This window comes from Dromaius novaehollandiae, chromosome 3 (assembly GCF_036370855.1).
Source record: "Dromaius novaehollandiae isolate bDroNov1 chromosome 3, bDroNov1.hap1, whole genome shotgun sequence".
Lineage (NCBI taxonomy): Eukaryota > Metazoa > Chordata > Aves > Casuariiformes > Dromaiidae > Dromaius > Dromaius novaehollandiae.
The window spans coordinates 50,210,862-50,231,465 of NC_088100.1; the positions used below are offsets into that span (position 1 = coordinate 50,210,862).

General features: G+C 43.5%; 1 protein-coding gene across 3 annotated transcripts in view; it reads left to right on the plus strand.

The window, feature by feature from the left end:
- Positions 1-20,604, plus strand: part of SOBP (sine oculis binding protein homolog) — a 118,945-nt gene that overhangs the window by 86,638 nt on the left and 11,703 nt on the right. For 2 of the 3 annotated variants that reach the window (XM_026119909.2, XM_026119908.2), the window contains one exon: positions 14,421-16,375. In XM_026119909.2, coding sequence (XP_025975694.1) covers positions 14,421-16,373 — 1,953 coding nt within the window. In that variant the 3' untranslated portion in view covers positions 16,374-16,375. Of the gene's footprint in view, positions 1-10,216; positions 10,259-14,420; positions 16,376-20,604 lie in introns of all 3 variants that reach the window. The other variant, XM_026119907.2, reaches the window with a different exon arrangement.

Here is a 20,604-nt window from a genome sequence, read left to right on the forward strand (position 1 = left end):
GCAATCAAAGTAGGTACCTAAAATTAGGTCGTCTGAATTATTTCACTCCCTACCCTTCCCCTTGTCCAAAGTTACTCAGGAATTTTGTGTTTGGAGAGAATGACTTAAATGCCAACCTGTGAGTCCCAACTCAGCACCCAAACTATATAACCTTCCTTCTTTTACTTCTGTAAGTCACTGAAGGAGGAGTGCTTGACCCAGATTGTATGTTAAAATAGATAAATAAATAAGCTATTGAAAAAAAGCAAACATTTCAGTTGTGTTGAATAAGTAAGTGGTTAGGAGTCTTTGTATGCAATAGCTACTCATCTTCCTTTTGCCAGCCAGGTCACAGTTGGTTTGATAAGGAATAGTTCTGGTTTTATACTACCCTGTGAAATGACAATTGCTGTCAAAAGGAATTTTGTGGAAAGACCCAGGGAAGGAGAAATGAAGAAGTGGTCCTTTTTGAGGAGGAGTTAAAAATGCATAGCACTTTTGAGCTTTGCTTGCAGTACACTTGCAGGTGAGGGTTTAAATATGTTGATTTCTTTTGTCTTGATGTGCAGCTTCCACATAGCTACTTTGTTGCTTATGTCATGCAATGAGAAAATCATCTGCATGATCTTGTAAGTATGAAAGCATTTGTCATGATGCATTTACATAATAAAATCTATGCAGTTGCAGTGTGCATAATACATACGGACAAGGAATGAGTGCCATCTACAGTAACATAAGGCATTACTAAAGGGTTTCCTGTAATTCTTTACTGAATAATGTGTCTGGTGCCTTATGTTGTAATGCACCCTACATGGTGAGAAATTAATACTTTGTGCCAAATTCAACTCTCAGTTACATGGTTCAAATTGGAAAAACAACACTGCCTTCAGTGGAGTTATCCCAGATTCATCCCAGTATAACTAAGAATAGATTTGACCCTTTCTCTGACATTATGTAAATAGCCCTATGTCAGGTGTGCCCCCATGCTAAACAAACTTTCCTAAACAGAGAGATAAACAAGAAATAGTCTCTCTTTTCATTTGAATAGAAAAGAGCTAGTGGAATTTTTTGTCAGATTCCACATGCATACCTGCTTAGAAAGAAGTGTGTGTGAATCACCGAGGAAGAAGGTGTATTTTCCATCACTTGAGAACCAGCAAATATTTCAGGCTTGACAAAGGTACTGTAGTGGGCAGTGCGGTACAGTAAGGGGGTAGCCTTCCTCCCATCAGCCTTAGGTCACCAATGAAGCTCACTGCTGCTTGCCACTGTCAGGCCCAGCAGGTCCTGTCAGAGGAAGCCCAGCTTCACAGCAGGAACGCTCTTAGTAAAACAAGAGGGGCATGACCAGAAACAGCCAAGGAAGTTTTCACACACGTTAATCCACCATATGTTTGGCTCTAGGCTGTGGTTTCAGACCTTCAAAACTTCTTGTTTACTACTTTTAAGGCTAAAATCCTGAAAAATGGTGGTTTAAGATAGCTAGCAACCATAATAGTCATGGTAAAACCTACCCACCAGAGACAGAGTAAAGCTTCAGTTCCCCTTCCCTTCCCTTCCCTTCCCTTCCCTTCCCTTCCCTTCCCTTCCCTTTTCCTAGTCTCTTTTCTAATTGCAGGGTGTGCAGACTGGTGCATTCCCCATCCCTTCTTTTCCTTTCAATCTTACCTGCTCCATATGGAATAAACAGTTCATTCTGGAAGTGCCCAGTGGGTCAGAATAAGCCTCTCTCAACTGGTGATTTTGTGCTAATAGAAGGGGAAGGGCAGCTGGGGCTGTACTAACAGACTCTGAGTTTCAGCCAGGATCAGTGCCTCAGAGCAAGAGAAAATAGATGAATGCAGAGTGCTGCCCCTGTGTGAGACAGTAATTTCTTTACTTGGCTTCATCTTCTCTAGCCCCCAGCCCTGGAGAAAATGGGAAAAGGTATTCCACTGGCCATGCCCAATCTGCAAGAGATGTGACACATCTCGCTTCTGGTCTGTAAGTGACTGATGTGACAAACTTTTCCTTGATCCAAGCAGATTTTAGATCTGGCCCCAGTTATTCTAATCAAATGTGGCTTCCAGAAGGAGAAGTGCTTTTAAACTGAATGTTTTCTGGGATGCAGGGTGGCACGTGCCATTATTAGTACAAAGATCAATAATTCTCAAACTGTGAATCAAAAGCAATCAAATCTGGACCAATTCTGACTCCCTTCAAAGCTCTATAGACTAAACCCAACAAAGCTCTTCTTGAAAAGTTTTGATTTGTCTTATCCATTTTTAGTAACAGTGAAGTCAATCTTTCGCCAACACTGTTTTTCCAAGTAAGCAACTGATGCAGTCCCTCAAGGATGTTAGATGTTTGGGAATGGTGGGGAAAATGTGCATGTGGGGGTGGGCCGCACCATGTAGACTGAGAGATCCATCCAGTTCCATTGCAGCCCATCCTATGGCGATACATATTTTATAGTGCAGAGCATAACAAGTCCTGACCTGTAAATATTATTGCATCATAAAGATTAACATGTAATAATAAGGTCTGAAGATCCCTGACCTGGATAGATAGGTAGGTGGAAAAAATATATGTATAGTCCAAAGTACCCAGAGACTTCTATTCCGTAAGCTACCTGCTTGTACAGTGTAAATTGGAAAAAACAACACAAAAAAGTGCTAGTTACACCACTGAAAAATGGAATATGTGAGAGGAGGAATTGGTCTTAGAGCTCTTCATTACTGGTAAATAAAGGTTCCTCAAGGTTTCAGATTGCATTCCTATTTACTATTCTGTGGACTAGTGATATTTCAAATCTGGATTATGCTAATATTCTCTGGACCCAGTAATATTATGTTTAAGTCTGAGTGATTTAATGGGTGTTCAGTGGTGATTTTGGCCCAGGTGAAGTGATATTGGCCTGAAGCAATGCCTTAGGCTAAAAGCATCATGTGTGAGCAAAAAACATTAACCTGCCCCTCAAACCACCTTATTATTACATTTATAGTCCTGTCAACCATCTTATGAGCCACTGGAAACATAATGGAGGGGTTTTTATTGTTATTTTTATATTCTCTTGAATATTAAAAAGAAAATATATTGGAGAAAAAATACATATAAGATATTACTAGACATAAATTCTAGACTGATGAGCCACATGGGTTATTTTTCATCTCACAATGTTATTGCTATATGACCAGAATAAACTTCTCTTGAGAAAAGGAGGGTGAACGTGTTTTTTCAGGTGCTGAATAGAGAAGTGAGTTAACTATAGATTACAAATCTATATCTGGCTTCTGAAGTTATGCACAGATTTAGTACCATAAGGTTGTTAAGCATGAAGATTTCTTATTTAGGGAGATTTTGGTCACTTAGTAAATAAGATACTATTTGGGGGTTGTAAAGTGCTCTTTTGCCTCTAAGTTTTCCCATATTTAACAGCATTCCTCGTTCCCCAAAGAACTTGATATAACTGTTTACAGTGTTAATTGCTCTCAATTTCCCTTTCTTTTTCTGATTACTGGGGCTCGATGCAGGGAATAGTGGAAAGCATCGCACATACAGACCTTATTTCCTCAACCCACTGGTTGACAGCTGGTCTGCAGAAGAAGCCGTCTGCAGTTGATACTTAGTCCTGCCATTGCAAATAGCAGCTGGGAAGCCCTTGCAGCCCGTGCGTAAGCGCCTGCAGCTCCTGGAGCACCACCACTGCAAGCCCAGTTGTCTTGCCCTCGCATGGGCCCTAGCAGCTGCTCTCAAGCGGGGCGCACATGGGTCCCCACAGCCTGTGTGCCCCAGTGACAGAGAAGCTGCTCAGCGATCTCCTGTAATGGAGCATTTGGAGATGTAAACTGTGCAGAAGGTTTTCCAGCAATATGTAGGTAACCTTCCTCATGAGGAAAGGGATGCATTCCTGCTCTTTAAGGAGAGGAAAGGGGTGGTGGTGGGGAATTCCCTAGTGCAACCTTGCCCTGCTGCCCCAAGCTGTTGGCAGGCATTGGATACTGTGAAGAAGTACTTCTAAGGCCCAGAAATGTTTTTCCAGCTGTTAGCTTTGTTTCCTTTCTTTTGGTTTCCTGAATTTTCAAAACTGACAACTCTTGTCCTGCTCACAAGGTGTTTACAGTGCTTCTCACTGCTGATACTTTGAAAGGCTTTTGAGCCAGCAGGTTGAGGAGGTACATTCTTGTCATCTTTATGAAGAAACAAAGCTCTCATTATGGCACTAACAGCTGGAAGACCATAAAGGAAAATCACCTGTTGTTGAAAGGTGCATACTGTAGTTCATCAAGACTCCCAGCTCCACCTATTCAATCTAGGTGTTTGCAGCTGTGCAGCTTTTCCCCAGAATATTTCATGACATGGGGAAGTTTAAAAGCACACATCAGGGAAAGTTGTGGCTTGGAGATCAGGTGTCAGAGCTTAAGCTGACCAATGCACTCATCAAATGAATCAAACGGCTTGCTTGGCTAGCAAATGTGTCTGTGCCTCTGGTCTGCTGAGCTGGCTTCTCCCACAGTCACCCTAAAGCTCAGGGTGATGAGGAGCATGGTGTAGATGTCTGCAGACTCCATCAAACCCACCCATGACCTGGGCTCACTAAGAAGCAGACACCAGACACACTTGAACAGTCTACTATCAGACCACGTTAAGTCTGGAAAAGGAACTGCCTCTTGGCCTTTTAGGGTGGTTGCAACACTATGCAAATGCTGTTATACTCCTTTCAGATCTGTGGCAGCGGTCTGACAAGCCATGCAGACGTGATGGCATGAACTGGGGTTAGCTCTGCCCCACAGTCTCTTGCATGACGTAGTTTTGCTCAAAGACCAGTCAACTTGCAGTGGGACACAGGTTTTTAAGGGCCTGTATTACCTTTGAAAAGGGTTTTCAGGCTTAGAAGTTCTTCAGGCACTTTGGAAAATGCTAGTCTTGATGTGATTCCTTGCAGATAGGCATCAGCATCATAGGCATGGCTGTCAGAGCAAATTCCCTTTTTAGCATCTCTTCATGAGCAGTTTATATGTAACTTGTCTTTCTAAGCAGTAAATATTAAGTACTAGTGCCTACTAGTAGCCCTGTGAAGATACAGGAGGAATTTCCTTTTATTGTGTATTTATAGGTTTCAGTTCTGTACATGTATAGTCCAGTAAATGGGAACATATGTTTGCTGTGTTCCTACTGCTCCCTAGGCATCTGCTTACTGTCCAGGTAGGGTCCAGGACCCGGCGCAGATGGAAGCTGGGTCTGGCCAATACAGCTGCTGTTGTGTTCACACGTAGCACAGGTTGTAGGCCCTGGTGTGAACCCAGAGAGCTCCTGTGGATTATAATGGAGCTACTTCATTTACCAGAACGAACTCTGCACCATGTGTGTATGTGTGGAACGCTGTACCATGCTAGTCTTGATTTTTGATTGGCATTATCTTCTTGGTTTGTCTTCTAGCAAAGACCAAGAACCCAAGCTAAAAATCTTCCCGCATGAAGTGTAAACAACCCCCGACAACTTTTGTTTTAACGGGAAGGTGGTGACTGGAGGAGGACGCAAAGGGGTTGATGTGCATTGTATCTGCTTTGCGAAGCTTGCCGCAGAGCATCACTTATCTTCGAGGGCCTTCTGTGCTGGAGTTGCTTTCCAGCACTAGGTCACTCTGTCTGCCAAACTGTCTGTCCTGCTGACAGCATTTCAACCCCTCGCCTCTCCTGCTGTAGCCATCATTTCATCTTATGCAGCATATTAATTTTATTTAGGATTTATGTCGCTGTTGGAATGATAGCCTCAGCCAGTACTGAAACAGCAGTAAGGATGTGCCCTGTAATCAACTTTTATATGGTAGAAGTGTAAAGACCCCACATTAAGGATTTTAAGGTTTACATGCTATTATTGTTCCATTCCGTGTTATTTTAGACAGAAAGGTTTCTGGGGAGAAGAACTTCCCTCTTGGCAAATCCCGCTTCACACTACACTCATTTTCCCTGAAGTTTCACCCACCATATTGTGGGCTTCACCAGAGATTTCAGATCCAAAGTTCTTACTGTGGTTTCAAAGCCTCAGACTGAAGTTGAAAACATGGAGCTCAGCTGTTTATATACAAAATCAAATATGCAGCCATTCTGATGAAATAAGAAGCAAACTAGAAGTGCACTGGGCATTAGCATAACTTACATTCATTGCTTTTGACTGGGAAAATTAAAAAGTCCCCCGAAACAAAGGAAAACAAGGGCTTTGAAAAGACTATGTCTTAAATACCACAGATGACAACTGCAATGATTCCAAAATGAAATCAATTTATCATTAGCCATTAATTACCAAATAGCTCTATTTTCTCCTTATGCTTCATGTAGCTTAGACTTTTGCATAATTAAAATGAAAAATGGAGACAGAGTGGGTCTTGCATTTAAATGACATAAAGTCAGTATTCATGCCTCAGAAAACTGTGGTAAAGATTTTCAGGAGGGAAAGAAGTTTAGGAAGGTTATGTCATCAAAAGGAAAAGCAAGCAAGCAAGTTTTGTTCTCTTTTAAACTGATAGATTGAAAGAAAGACTAAATTTGTCACAGGACAGTTTTAAGTTGTAGGCAACTGCAGTATTCTGTTTTGTAAACTGTTTTTGCACAGAGCTACAAACATTATAAAAATCTGTTTGCATTCACACCTAGCATTGCTACGAGCTATATTACAACCACATTCAGAGCGTGTTAGAGCCTGCCTCGGGGTTCCTTCACAGCAGGTTTCAGCTGGAATGATTTTTTTTTTTATAATAATCATTCTATTCAAGTGGAACAATCATTATAAAAAATTATCACAAGCCATCTTGGGCAGGCAAATCCTGCCACAGTAAACATGCTCAACATCTTGCAATAAGCATGTTGAAAATGGTGATCAAGCCTGGATGACTGCTTGGAGCCACCACTTTGGATTAGGCCTGTTACTAGCATTGTTTGAGGTTTGGTAGTGAAAGAGCATTAATTCCCAGTAAGGACAGCTGAGGCAGAGGGCTTGGTTACAGTTGTCTTGGAAGTAGAGGCTATGAGCTGCCTCCCCCTTTCCACAGTCTTTCTCCTTGCCGGGGACCCTGTGCCGGTGCCCCTGCCCTCCAGGCAGCAGTGTGCTGTAGGTCTGCAGCTGGGACTCGACTGCTGCTCTTGCGTGAGCCGTGCCCAGGGCTGCCAAACCGCTCTTGGGAGAAAGCTTAAAACTCAATAGCTCCTGGGGCTGCCTTTCAGAGCAGGACCAGGTAGGGAGATGTGGGATGCCGTGGTGAGCCATGATGGGTTGTGCTGCTGCTGGCTGGGCGCTGTCAGCTGAATACCTTTTGTAGCTGCTAAATTAACTGGAAAAAGCACAGCAGCATTAGGATAAACAAAAAAGCCTTTAAATTATGAATTACAGTTCTGCTGTGCTGCTTATTACAAACCTCTCAAAGGAGTGTGCCTTTTGCGTTGTCTCTGAGTGGAACATGTTCACCTCCTCTTCCTCCTCTTCCTCCCTCTGACCCAGCACAGCCTAATGCTTGCTATCTTCACGTGCTCAGTTTCCTGAACAGCATCAAAGGGTGCCTTGCTTGTGCTTCTTAATATTCATCTTTTTTTTCTGAGTCAGAAGATGCTAAAAGGGAATTCTAGTGCTCTGGAATGATCTTTATATCAAGCAAATTGCTGCATATTTGTTTACAGCCTCTTCCCAACGCGGCCAGAGGCTTTGCCTCCCTTCGAGCAGCTCTGTGAGCAAGTCCTCCAGTGAGGCGAGGAGGGCAGAGGGTGCAGCGTCAGGACAGATTTCAGAGTTGCCGTTCATTACTTTCAGCATGAGTCAAACTGACCCAGAGCCCCACTGGGGACTGCGGCTCCTTTGCGCTCGCGAGCATTGAATACATTTATACTGAAGATACGGCTCTTGCCCCAAAGTTTCTGGGTGCTACATCATGCAATAGGATGCAGAGGTAGAGCTGTGTGGGGGGTGTAGCATTGTGGGCAGGGTCTACAAAGGGATTTGTTTAGACATCAGCATTACCTTGCCGAACTTTTTAGGTAACTTGCTCCAAACAGAAGCCTTAGTCATGAATAAATGGCCAGGCTCCCTGTCTGGGAGAAAAGCCTGCAGGGAGCAGGCATTCACAACAAGCCGGGGGAGCTGGCTAGGGCAGCTGAGAGAGATTTTACACTCTTTTGCCCTTTAAAGATACTTAGGCAACAAATGCTAGCCCCACAGCTTCAGGACACACTGATCTGGGTTTTTGTCCTTCCGATACAATGAATTCTTCCCTGGTATCTTGCTGGGAATGTTTCTCATAGCCTTCCAAGGGGGCCTGGGTGCTCCGTACTTCCCCAGTGTTTTCTGCTTGAGCTTGGTGGCTCCTGTGTCATGGTGGCAGCTGGTTTTGTAATTGGCTGGGTAATTTGCACACAGGAAAGCGAGTGGGTGACTGGGTGGTGTGTGTGAGTACCGCCGGTGACTCATCTGAATGTTTACTAGAAACCTCTATATGTGCAATTCAAGCCACTTCCTAATTTCTAGATTACTGCTGCATCCAGCGTTTGGCAGGCTTCAAACACTTCAGGCCTTGCTGAAAAACATATGGCTGGTGTGTCAGGTTCGCTTCTGGCTGCAAGGAAGGAGTGCGTGTGAGAGGGCAGGTGATTTTACCTCCTTGCCTTGTGGCTTTTGGGCTGCGGTGGGAGGCCTCTGTTTCCACTCCTCGCACATCCCAGGCGAGCGGCAAGGTTGGAAATGGCAAGGAAGAGCCTGGGGCTCGGTCTGGGCTAGGAGGAAAGGCTGGATGGGACTGGGCCAGGCGGGAGCAGGAAATCCGCACTGGTGTCCGTGAAGCTAGAATATATGCCTGAGCCTATATGAACACACAACAGTTGGATACCATGGTGCGAAAAGGGAGTAGAAGCTACACAGCAAAGTTCAATACATGGATTTCATTTCAGCAAGGGAGGCTTTGATAAGCTTCAGCCCTGTGTTTTGGCATCCTAGATAAGAGCCTTATGCTCAGGATCTAATTCAGCCCTCGCTTCTGCAAGGTGTCCCACCAGTGTGTTCTCCCAACCAAGGACAGGGGCTCTGCTGTTCACTGTCTGTTTTTGGAGAAGCTGAAAACTATCTTTGGGGGCTATATCTTAGGGACTATCTTTGCCTTAGTGACCCCTTTCTTTCCTCTCACTCAGCTTTACAAGAGAGCTGATACTAGTCCAAAGTGCTGTGTATAAGGCATAGAGACTTAGTGGTGGTGGTTGCCTGTTACTCCTGCCTGGTTTCTCTCAGGCTGATGTAAATACCTCCACAGACAGAGATGTTAGCAAATATATTTCTTAATGAAATAGCATCTGACACTAGATTATCATTCAGAGGTTATTGGTGGACTGCACTAATGGATGAACTTTGCACCTGCATTTGACAGCTGATTAAAGTATTAATTACGCATGCCTCAAGCCACCAGCACTGCCCTTTTAAGCTCAGCAGAAAGTCTGTTGTGCCTGTGTGGGTAACCTCATGGCAAAGTTTGGACACGACTTTGGACATTTCTATCAAAATAAAGGTATGGATGCCAACAGGAATAGTTTTTCTTCCTCTTTGTACTAGAGAAATACAAGTGTTACAAGATCCCTCAGTCCTGGCTTTCTCTGTCTTCCCGTATCAGGAGCGAGTAATATTTCTGCTGATGCAGTGTCTTCTGAGTAGTCTGGTGGTGTAGATTGCTGCATGTTTCACAGGAAAACGGATGAATGATATCAAGACATTGAGCTTATAAGTAGCACACTGGCAACCCGCCACTAAAATATAAATACATTAAATGTACTAAAGGAAATGTTCATTCTGTTGTTTAGAATTGGACATGCCCCAGTTAGGTAAATTTAATCTACTTGAGGGTTGTTGTGTTACAGCTGAATGAGACATGCAGTTATCTTATTTCTGATCTTTCTGTCATTCAGGTTTTATGTTCTGGCATTTGTGATGTGAAGTGTGTTTGCCTAGGAATGATACAACAAGTATTTTCCAAGGAGATGAAGGTGCTTAGGGGATCTATTAGCACCCTGCAAGATCTGACCCTTTAGCCCTGAAATTTTCACGATCCTCCTTCACTTGTCGGTCACAAAGCTAAAAGTGCCACCTTCTTTTTGCTTAGAAAGGTACAAAATGGTTTCTTTGCATATGTTTGTTAGCAAATGTCTGACAAGTTAACTAACTAATCATTGTAGCTTTTTTTTTTCCTGTGTATTCCTTTCGTTAACTTTTGTTACTGGATTTTCTGCCGCAGTTCCTGCAGAAATCCCGTGGCCGTGTGTCTGCGCCGATTGAGGTCAGTGGCAAAGCTCACGCTGGTTTGAGGGTGAGCAGAATCTGGCGTTAAGCACCAGATCCAAAGCTGATTGCGACAAAGGGGAGTCTTTTCATTGCTTTCCATGGGTGCTGGGTCAGACCCTAAGAACATGATCCTGCGGCATTAACTCTCTTCACTAGTCCCACTGAAGCCGGGGGAACTACCCCCATGTGTAGGCGTTACAGGAGCCAATACTCTACATTAACAAATGTTCTGCCAGAATTGAGCCCCTCTCTTCATTGTACAGTACAGGGAAATGACAGGGCAGGAGAAAGAAGCAAAAGGGATGAATGAATAGAGAGATTTTGAGCTGCCTGTAAAAAAATGATGTTCTATATGGAATGCAAATAGTTAAAAAAATAAGACATTTACTGTATATTTTATAGATAAGAAAATGTTGTTTTATTGAACTGAAAGATATATATGTTTCACCTATCACATCTGAAATAATCAGTGTAGGCTTTTAGAAGAAATCTGTAATTACTCTGAGTGTGTCATTAGTTGGAAGTAAAATGAATGATATTGCTCCATTTTATTACCTCTAGTGATATAGCCATTTGTATCATAAATTCATTGACCTCATCTTAAATGATCAATCCTGTAAGACAGACTTGATTCATTAATTCTTAAGTGACATTTTCTCTCCTCCATTAATTTCTGCCTCATTGTAGAGACTGTTTTCCTGCATTTTACTATGATATTCTAAGGCATCTTATTACCTGCATATGACACTTACATTTTATATTTGTATCTTAAATAAGCAGCATAGACTTACTGTTTATATAAATAGATAGATAGGTGCACATAAAAATAATGGAATATATAAGTGTAATAGATGATAGACATTTATCACTGATGCTCACTTTAACACTTTGGGATGTTGCACAAAACCAATGAGATAATTATTAGCTATTTGGTCCATCCAGGATGTTCAGAGGAACAGAATTACTGCTTTTAACTTCTGTGTCTTTAATTAATTTTATGTAGTGATAAAATATACAGAATAGTCTGTGATCAATATGTAAGTGAAGCAGACAGACTTCAGAATTTCTTATACTTCAGTGAATTATTGAAAACAGGAGAAATCAGCAGAGAATTTCTAAGCAGGATTTCTAAATATTTTACCGGGCAAGAGAAAATATTTGTTTAGCTGCAAGTGACACAGGAGCCCACTTGAGATAAACAAATCAATACAGCAATGAAACACTAAAGTATTTCAGTGAATTTTTCAGCTGATAACTAATAAAATTAAATGATTAGAAAAGATGCCACGAGTTTTTTGCTGTATTTTGCTTTCAGTCTCTTTAATTAAAGTCACTGAGGGGGCCCTTCTTCAAAAGCTAAGGAGGCTGTTTTTACTCTCTCCTATTTCTCAGGTGCTTCTTTGACACCAGGCTTGCAACTGTAGAGCCGGTGTGTTTTCTTTGCCCTAAAGGAAGGGTGAGTCTTAGCTGCACCATCCCAGGGCAAAATCAGGGAAGCAACTGCAGCCTGGCGTCCTGCCCCATCCCTTGGGCCAGCCTCTGCCGGGACTGGCCTCCTCCGGGTCTTTCCCTGGCAAACGCACACTGTTTCTCAGGGCAAGGAGCCCGGTGGGCTTCGTCCTAGCCAGGGCACGGGCTGGGGGCTCTTGGGTGCCTGCAGAGACACCTTGCTGCTTTGCACAGCTCTTCGGGTAAGAGCGTAGCCTGCAAGCAGCTGAAGGAGCAGGTTACCCCTGATTCCATACAGGCAATATAAATAGCATTTTGCCTCTGCAGTAGTGAGCTCTGTGTGACATTTAGGTAAATCCAGCAGCTTTACCAAGGTAAACAGTGGCTTATTACTTTATAGCATAGACTCACAAACAAGTTCCCCTTTTGTCTGCCTGGAAAACTGTGGCAAGCCAGGGAATTTCAGGAAGTCAATGGTATGGTGTTTCCACCAGCTCATCCTGTGATAGAGCTGTATTGACTTGCCAGGCGGGTGGCAAAATCCGTAGATATGCCAGATACCTGGGATTGTTCAGCACCCACGACTGTGTGTTTGCACTACCTGCAGCAAGTTGCCCAGCTCCAGTGGTGTTTGCGAAGGCTGCTGCTCCTTCCCGCAGGAAGCGGGGAACTTCCTACTGCAGGGAAAGGATCAACGCCCATAAAAGCCCCCAGGCCCTGGGAAGTGTGGGTGCCAAGCGCTGGCACTGTGCCTTTTCTTACTTGTGTGGGCCACTGTGGTGGAAATCAGCCTGCACTAACGCAGACTGCATAGAGCAGTGCAAAGACCACTGGGCCAGGTGCCCCTCTGATGCATCCTCCGTAGTGCTGTATCCACGTGCCCATGCTAAAATCTGGCTCCTACATTTCCATACTTCAGAGGTGACTTCGTAGTTGCTATTTCTCAAGTAATTATTTAGTTTGATTTAACACTTGGGATAAAAACTTCACGGTAGAGAAACATAGTGTGTGTGAGAGCGTGTGAAAGAGGTGTGGAGACAGGAGAGAGAACGAAATAGTAACCAAAAGGGATAACCAGAAGGTTGCAGAGTTAAAATAAACAGTCTAATAGCCATAACATATAGGAGTGTATGTGTGTGTGTGAATATATATATTAAAGATATATTACTGAAAACTCAAAAATGTCACCACTGTTTATATTAAAGGAAAGCTGAGAGTTAAATGAGATGGGTAATCAGATGCCCGACATATGTTGTTTTGAATTGTTTATATGGCCAATAGTTATTAAAATTAATTATCCTTTTAATGCAGTCTTTTCAAAATCATATTCTTTTCTTCATACAAAAGATACAGTCATTTCAAAGCAAGCTAATACGGGCTATTTGGAAAAGGCAGAACAAACAATATCATGATGTATTCTGACATGGTCATAGGCTCAACATGCTGATAGAAAGCACCAAAAATCTCTGTCAACGGAATATTTTGAGAACTAGTGTAAATGACAAAAATGGTTTTTGTGTGTGTGTAAAATTCTGTCAAAAAAGTACGGCACTGAAAAATCTGACATCTGTTTATCTGTTTATAGCTATGGCAAGATTACTCATATTAATTCTTGTTTAAAATGCCATATGAAGGAAAGGCATTTGTGCAAACAAGAGTCATATTTGAATTGTAGATCATGTCTTCACCATCTGTGAGAGCTGTTGGTGTTGCAAAATTAATGTGTTAATGAAATCACAATAATTTCTCTGAAGTAATGGATTCTGAAGCCTAGAATGACTATTTTTTGAACTTTGGTGTCTAGTGGTTTACAACTGGGAAAACCTTTCACAGCTTAATTAGTTCTGCAGTCTCACTTTAAAAAAAATTGGCTATGCCTTCACCACACTGATAGTAACACAGAAAAGGATGAAATGGAAAGGGGAGAAACAAACAAACAAATGCAAACTTTTTTGCTGTAGTATTTCAAAAGTTGCTAAATAGGACCTTGCTTGCCAAGAAGTTTTATTCAAAGTGACTAGTATACTAGAGTGGGCAAACAGCTCAGGAAGTAATTCCAACTTGTCGAAACATCACAAATTGGGAATATCTGAACCTTATGCAAATCTCCTGACTATTTCAAAGTTTCTCCTTGGAATGAAGGGCGAAGGAAGAACGATGCTTTTTTAAAATACCTTTCCAGCTTATTATCTGATACTTTTAAGAAAATATAAAATGTTAGTGTGATTCTGTTTAGCAGTAATGGTTTGCATTTCACATTTCACAGTGGGTCCTTTTTCTGTTACCATAGTTAGTGTGTAGTATTGCATCTCAGAGGGTACAGGTGTGTGTAGCTTACCACTGAGGAGTAATCACAGCCATATTCATACGGATTTAGCATATGTACATATATGTGTTATAACAGTTTGCACCAGCTGAGGATTATTCTCTGTGGTATGGATATAGGTTGTATAATACACCGTGCCAGGCAGAATTAAGATCATGGGAGACATGAAAAGGGAGTGGCCCTTTAAATTGGGTTCTTTAAATTCAGTTCACTGATATTTTGGAGCCAATAAGCATAGTTTTCACAAACGTGACTATTTGTTCTTTCCTACTAGAAAACTAACTTGATTATTTAGAAAGCAACTGAAAAATGACTTTTAAAATAACGCTATGAAGAGAAGATTGCTTTTCTTACCTGATTTGATTTTATTACTGTGTTGTAGGTATGTGACTGGTGTAAGCACATAAGACACACAAAAGAGTATCTGGATTTTGGGGACGGGGAAAGAAGGCTTCAGTTCTGCAGTGCAAAATGTCTCAATCAGTACAAAATGGACATTTTCTACAAAGAGACACAGGCCAATCTTCCAGCTGGACTGTGCAGTACATTACATCCTCCAGTCGAAAATAAAGCAGAAGGCACTGGGGTACAGCTGCTGACTCCAGATTCTTGGAATATACCGCTAGCAGATGCTCGGAGAAAAGCCCCATCCCCAGTGTCTGCAGCTGGCCAAATTCAAGGTCCTGGACCATCAGCGTCTACCACTGCCTCTCCATCTGACACTGCCAACTGCTCTGTCACTAAAATCCCCACGCCAGTTCCCAAACCTATTCCCATCAGTGAGAATCCAAATATTCCACCAGTTTCTGTCCAGCCACCTGCTAGCATTGTGCCTCCAATTGGTGTCCCACCTCGCAGTCCTCCCATGGTAATGACAAACCGTGGGCCAGTTCCTCTGCCCATATTCATGGAACAGCAAATTATGCAGCAAATCCGTCCACCATTTATTCGTGGGCCACCTCACCATGCCTCAAATCCTAACAGCCCTCTGTCAAATCCAATGATTCCTGGAATTGGTCCACCACCAGGTGGTCCCAGAAATATGGGTCCCACCTCCAGCCCCATGCACAGGCCAATGCTCTCCCCTCATATCCATCCCCCCACAACACCCACCATGCCTGGGAACCCGCCAGGCCTGTTACCACCCCCCCCTCCTGGAGCTCCTTTGCCCAGCCTTCCCTTTCCCCCTGTCAGCATGATGCCAAATGGTCCTATGCCTATGCCGCAGATGATGAACTTTGGATTGCCATCCCTCGCCCCGCTGGTGCCACCCCCGACTCTGTTAGTGCCATATCCTGTCATTGTCCCACTGCCTGTCCCCATCCCAATTCCCATCCCCATCCCTCACATCAACGATTCCAAGCCTCCCAACGGCTTCTCCAGCAACGGTGAGAACTTCATTCCGAGCACCTCCAGCGAGACGCCTGGGGCGAAGCCAGCCAATAACTCTTCATCCCCTCGAGAGTCAAAGCAAGGATCTTCTAAATCCTCTGACTCGTCACCGAGCTGCTCAGGCCAGTCCTTAAATCAAGCTCAAGTGCTTCAGGAGCACAGTAAAAATGAAGTTGTTGACTTGACTGTCAGACCTAGTAGTCCAGTGAACAGTAAATTTGGTTTCCCCAGTGTGCTACAGGGTCCGCAGGACGGTGTGATAGACCTAACACTAGGCCACCGGTCTAGGCTGCACAATGTCATCCACAGGGCTTTACATGCCCAAGTGAAAGTTGAACGTGAACCTAACAGTGTTGTAAATTTGGCTTTTGGTAACTCAGACAAAAGGAACTGCAGTGACTGCAGGGACAATTGCAGCCCAGTTGACTCAAAACCATTGCCGTGCGGTGACGCAGCACACTGCTGTCCTGTCTCCTTGGCCTCCAGCACTTCAGGACTAGAAACTAGTGCAGCAGTTTGCAATGTCATTGTGAATGGCACAAAGAGCACGGAGGGTTCCAAGAACCCGGAGCCGCCCTCGGAGCTGAAAAAGCCTCAGCCCTCGGAGGAGCTGGCAGTGAGCGAGCTGGAGTCCGTTAAGGAGAACAACTGCGCATCGAACTGTCACCTCGAGGGAGAGGCTGGCAAGAAGACCGGGGAAGAGCCCCTTGTGGGAGGAGACAAACAAGACCCGAACCTTAACAATCCAGCAGACGAGGACCATGCATATGCTTTGCGGATGCTACCCAAGACAGGTTGCGTGATCCAGCCTGTGCCAAAACCAGCAGAAAAGACTGCTATAGCGCCGTGCATTATCTCAACACCAATACTCAGCACAGGGCCAGAGGATCTGGAGCCACCATTGAAAAGGAGGTGCCTCCGAATTCGAAATCAGAATAAGTAAAGGTTTGTGTAATCACTACTGCCTTCTGTGTGAGTAGAGTGAGTATTTTCGGGTATGAGGCCAAACTCATGTGGATGTGGCCTTTGTGAAACAGAGAGATACAGATTCCGATTTACCAGCACTTTCAGAAAACTATTGGTATTTATGTTTTAATATTGTTCTTTGTGTTGTATTGCATTTGTACCTGTCAGTACTTCATCCATCAGCAGCCTCATTACACTTTTGCTCACAGAACATTTTGTGATGGTGCTGGCTGTGAAGTTATTGTGTTGTGTATGTCAAAATCAGTGGTTTTCTGCCTAGGATATGGTTTATGTCTGGGCCATTAATCTGCTTACTTATTCCAGCCGAGTTACACAGCAGCTCAAGCCTTCATGATTATGACTGAACTTGCCCTGCAGCACAGTGCAGAACAGGGCAACCCAGCTATTCACTGCTAGCTCAGATCCAGATGACTCACCAAATGGTCATCCCCAACCGCCTGACTTTGGTGTGCCTCCTGAATGCAACCTGGCTTTCAGACAGCATTCTTGGGGTAGCCAGTCATCCGCCCCCGAGCTTTCCTCCTCAGGTATCCGTGCTCGGGGACTGCTTGCTGTTTGGGGTTGGTCCTTTGTGGCTTAGCTGAAGAGGCAGTCGTCGATAGACGATGGGCAACTGCAGCAGGACCATGGGCCTTTCCTCTCTTATGCAAAGTATCTGCCTTGATGCAAGGCTCCCTCCCTCTCTAGAAAAACGGTTGATACTTCCCCTGGTCCCACAGCTGGTATATATGTTATGGTTTCTGATAAGGGCTTCCAGGCGAGGCAGCAATACGGATAAGTCCACCAACAGCTGTGGCTTGTCCAAAGACAATGCTGCAGAGGCAGAACCCCACTCCATTCCTTACTCCCACCCTATTGAATCCCTCTGATAAAACAGTGCCTTTATAAAACTGTTAGTTTAATATATGTCTATTGCTTCAAACCTGTGAACAAGAAACAAGTGTAATTGCATTTGTTTAGATTCACAAGCATGGAGAGCTTCTTTCAGAAAAAGGGAAAATGGTGGGTGTTACAAGAATCTGTTCAGCAGTAAAACACTGATGATTTGCCGGATGTGGCTTGGTGACATGCCAGTTTTTATTACAGTTGTGGAATACTCTGTAGCCTCCAGTAAATCCCTGTCCCTGGTAGCGCAAATAGTGACTGCAGCAGTGCAACACGGACGTTGCCTTGAACAGCTTGGCATCCACTGCGGTAGATAGCACACACTGGAATCTGGGATAGTGCAGTATCTCCCTGCTGCATCAGTGCAGGCTAATTGCACTATCAAAAATAGTGCAATATAGCCAGGGCTGCCTCTTTATTTTGTGACCGTTGAATTCCCTATTCAGGCTGCAGCACCGGAAATGTTACTTCCTTTGATCCCCCACAGTATTTATTTACTTTCTTTGGTGGAACAGAGCCATTATTCTTTGCTCTAGGCATGTGCTGACACATTTAAAAGATACATTTGTAAGAACAGAGGACATCTGTAACTTTCTTGGACTAATAATCAACACATACAATAACTCAGAAGCTAAATGAGTATTTAAAATCTTTATACTCCCCTAGGCCATGCTATTGGGGACTCCCCCCACCCAGAGCTGTGGACTACACATCCACCTATTCTATCATTTGGTTATTTCAGCATCAAGATCTTTACTGTAGCTCCCAGCATGCATCCTTTGGAGCTTGAAAGATTGTCTATTCATAAATATACCTATGTTTCACCTAGGGGTAGTGCTTTGATCTAGCGGGAATGCGGCTATTTGACTGCATGCCTTTTCTTTAATCTTATGGTTACCACGTTCTTTCTTGCCTTCCTCAAGCTCCTGATATATCTATGTTTTGTTTCTAGCCCATGTAAAGAGACTTGAACATTTGTGTGCTGACACTGTATTTGAAGACAGGCTGCTTCATGGTGTGTATTTACTTCTGCATGCTCTATGCTCGCCTGGACCATCCAGGGTGCAGTAATGCCACCGCTCTGAGGTCCTGGTCCCGGAGCGAGTTCAGCATCTTTCGGAGTCAGAGCCTTTAAGCTCAGAGAGAGTTCTGGCTTCTCTGGCTTGTTTATTTTTTCCTGTTGACACAATTTTACATGACGTCAGTTCAAGGATAGTGTTTGACAGAGAAAGTGGACAAACTCAACAAACTGCATCGAAAAGACAAAAAGGATGCTTTATCACACAGTTATTGTCTTCAACCATTTATATTCTCTAAATGTCAAGAACTGCCACTTTGGTTTTCCTCAGGAATAACCATTTTCGTACTCACTGACAGTTTTATATTCTTTTTCTTTGTCTCAGTGTAAGGTTTGTCTTACAGGAAAGGCAAGATTGCCTGTTTGCCAGGCAAGATTAATCTGATCCAATATAGACATCTGTAATGAAGACACAGCTGAGCTAATTGTCTAAACTCTCTTTAAAATCAACCTAGAGAAACGTGCACTTCAGGGAGGCAGTTGAGCTCATCCTAAAGTTGACAACTAAGACAGATTAGATGAATTGTGCCATAGGATTGCTCTCTGTCGTGAAGGAAACTAGGGGTGACTGGCACAGGCATAGACGTCTACATAGACATTGAAAGTTAAGAGAGACAAAGCCCAGCCTAGGTGTCTGCTGTGTCCTGGGGGTTTGTGTAATAGCATAGCAATGGCTATTAGTCACTCTGTGTTGGTCCCCTCTTTTCTCCACAAAAAGAAAAGAAGTAGCCTCTATACAAGAGATACGTGAGACCAGGATCTTTGTATATTTCCAGGGAAAGAGGATACCCAAAATACTCTGCAGAAATAAACAGTGTGATAACCATCTCATTCCAATGGGTACCACAGTGAAATGCTGGTGGGTTTTGAGACTCTCAAGGCACGCATAACTGATTTATACAGTTCCGATGATTGATTTGAGGTGAGGATTCTTTGGTTTCGTGCACGGCCTCCTTTTGCGAGTGCTACTAATAGCCAGTTCGGGGGGGCTGCTTATTTTTCTGGCCCTCAAGAAGTTTGTCTGTGAAGGCTTCCTAGCACTCAGAGTTGGTATGTGTCTGTACAGAGGGGATGAGTGTGGAGATGGAGCATCAGCACAGCGTCTTAGACCACAGCCCTGACCTCCGTCAGAGCCACAAGTTCCTCCTGCCCAGTCTATGGGAGGGCTGGAGATAACCCTCTGCTCCTTCAGCAGTACAGCTGCGAGGAGGATCCCTCACTGCACACTGACAGCCTTCGAGAAATTCTTGTTCCCTAGTAGGAATAAAATACAAAAAGCCTAGGATTTGCCCTAATGATTTTGTTGACTTGGACCGTTGGAGTTTTATATTGCACTGGCCACACTAACCTGGGAGAAGAAAAAGTCCAGGGAATTGTCTTTTTCTCTCTTGCTCCCCACCTCCCCTTATTGGAAAATCTGAACCTACTGCCATAATGTGCAACTTTTCCTGGATTTTATTTCCCATCAAACTGTATGAAATGAAGGAAATTAGCCAAATATTTTTACACTAGAGTTCTGGACAGGCAGATTGAATTCATGGAATAGCAACATGGACTCTCTAAAAAGAAATCAATGCAAGCATGACCTGTTGGGGCAAGTAGCCAAACTCAGGATTATTTAATGTACCAATTACTTGATTATTGGAAGTGCTAATCAGCAACATAATCTTTGATGTTAAAGTTTAGTCTCTCCATCAGGATGTGGACTGTGAAGCTGTTATAGCTCGATGCAATTCAAACAACCAGCAAAAGATGTCTCAGTGCCAAAGCCTCACTATGATACAGGAATGAAGCTAAGAAGAAGAATATTTTCTTGAATGTAATTGTTTCAAGTTTGAGCAATGTGAGTTTTCTAAAATTAGCTGTGTTAGTGTTGCCTGACTGCATGCTCTACATCCAGGCAGGATCAATTTTAACCCTCAAGTTTTGCTGTCAAGGTTTTTAAGGCAAGTAAGTCAAAATGCTAAGGGCCACTTGGCTTTGACATAGTAGTTCTGGTAAAATGAAGTAGAAAATTAAATGGCACATGCTAAACTGACAGCTAGGTTCTGTGCCTCTGGGGGTGTGTGTGTGTGTGCTTGAATGTGCGTGTGTTGACTAGTCCTATGTTGAGGGGAGAGGGATAAGAAAAGGAAGGAGGTTTTTTGCCTGTGTAAGCAGAATTTCTCCCAGAAGTATGGAATAGTAGGAATATGGCCACCTACTGAGCCAACCCATATGTCCT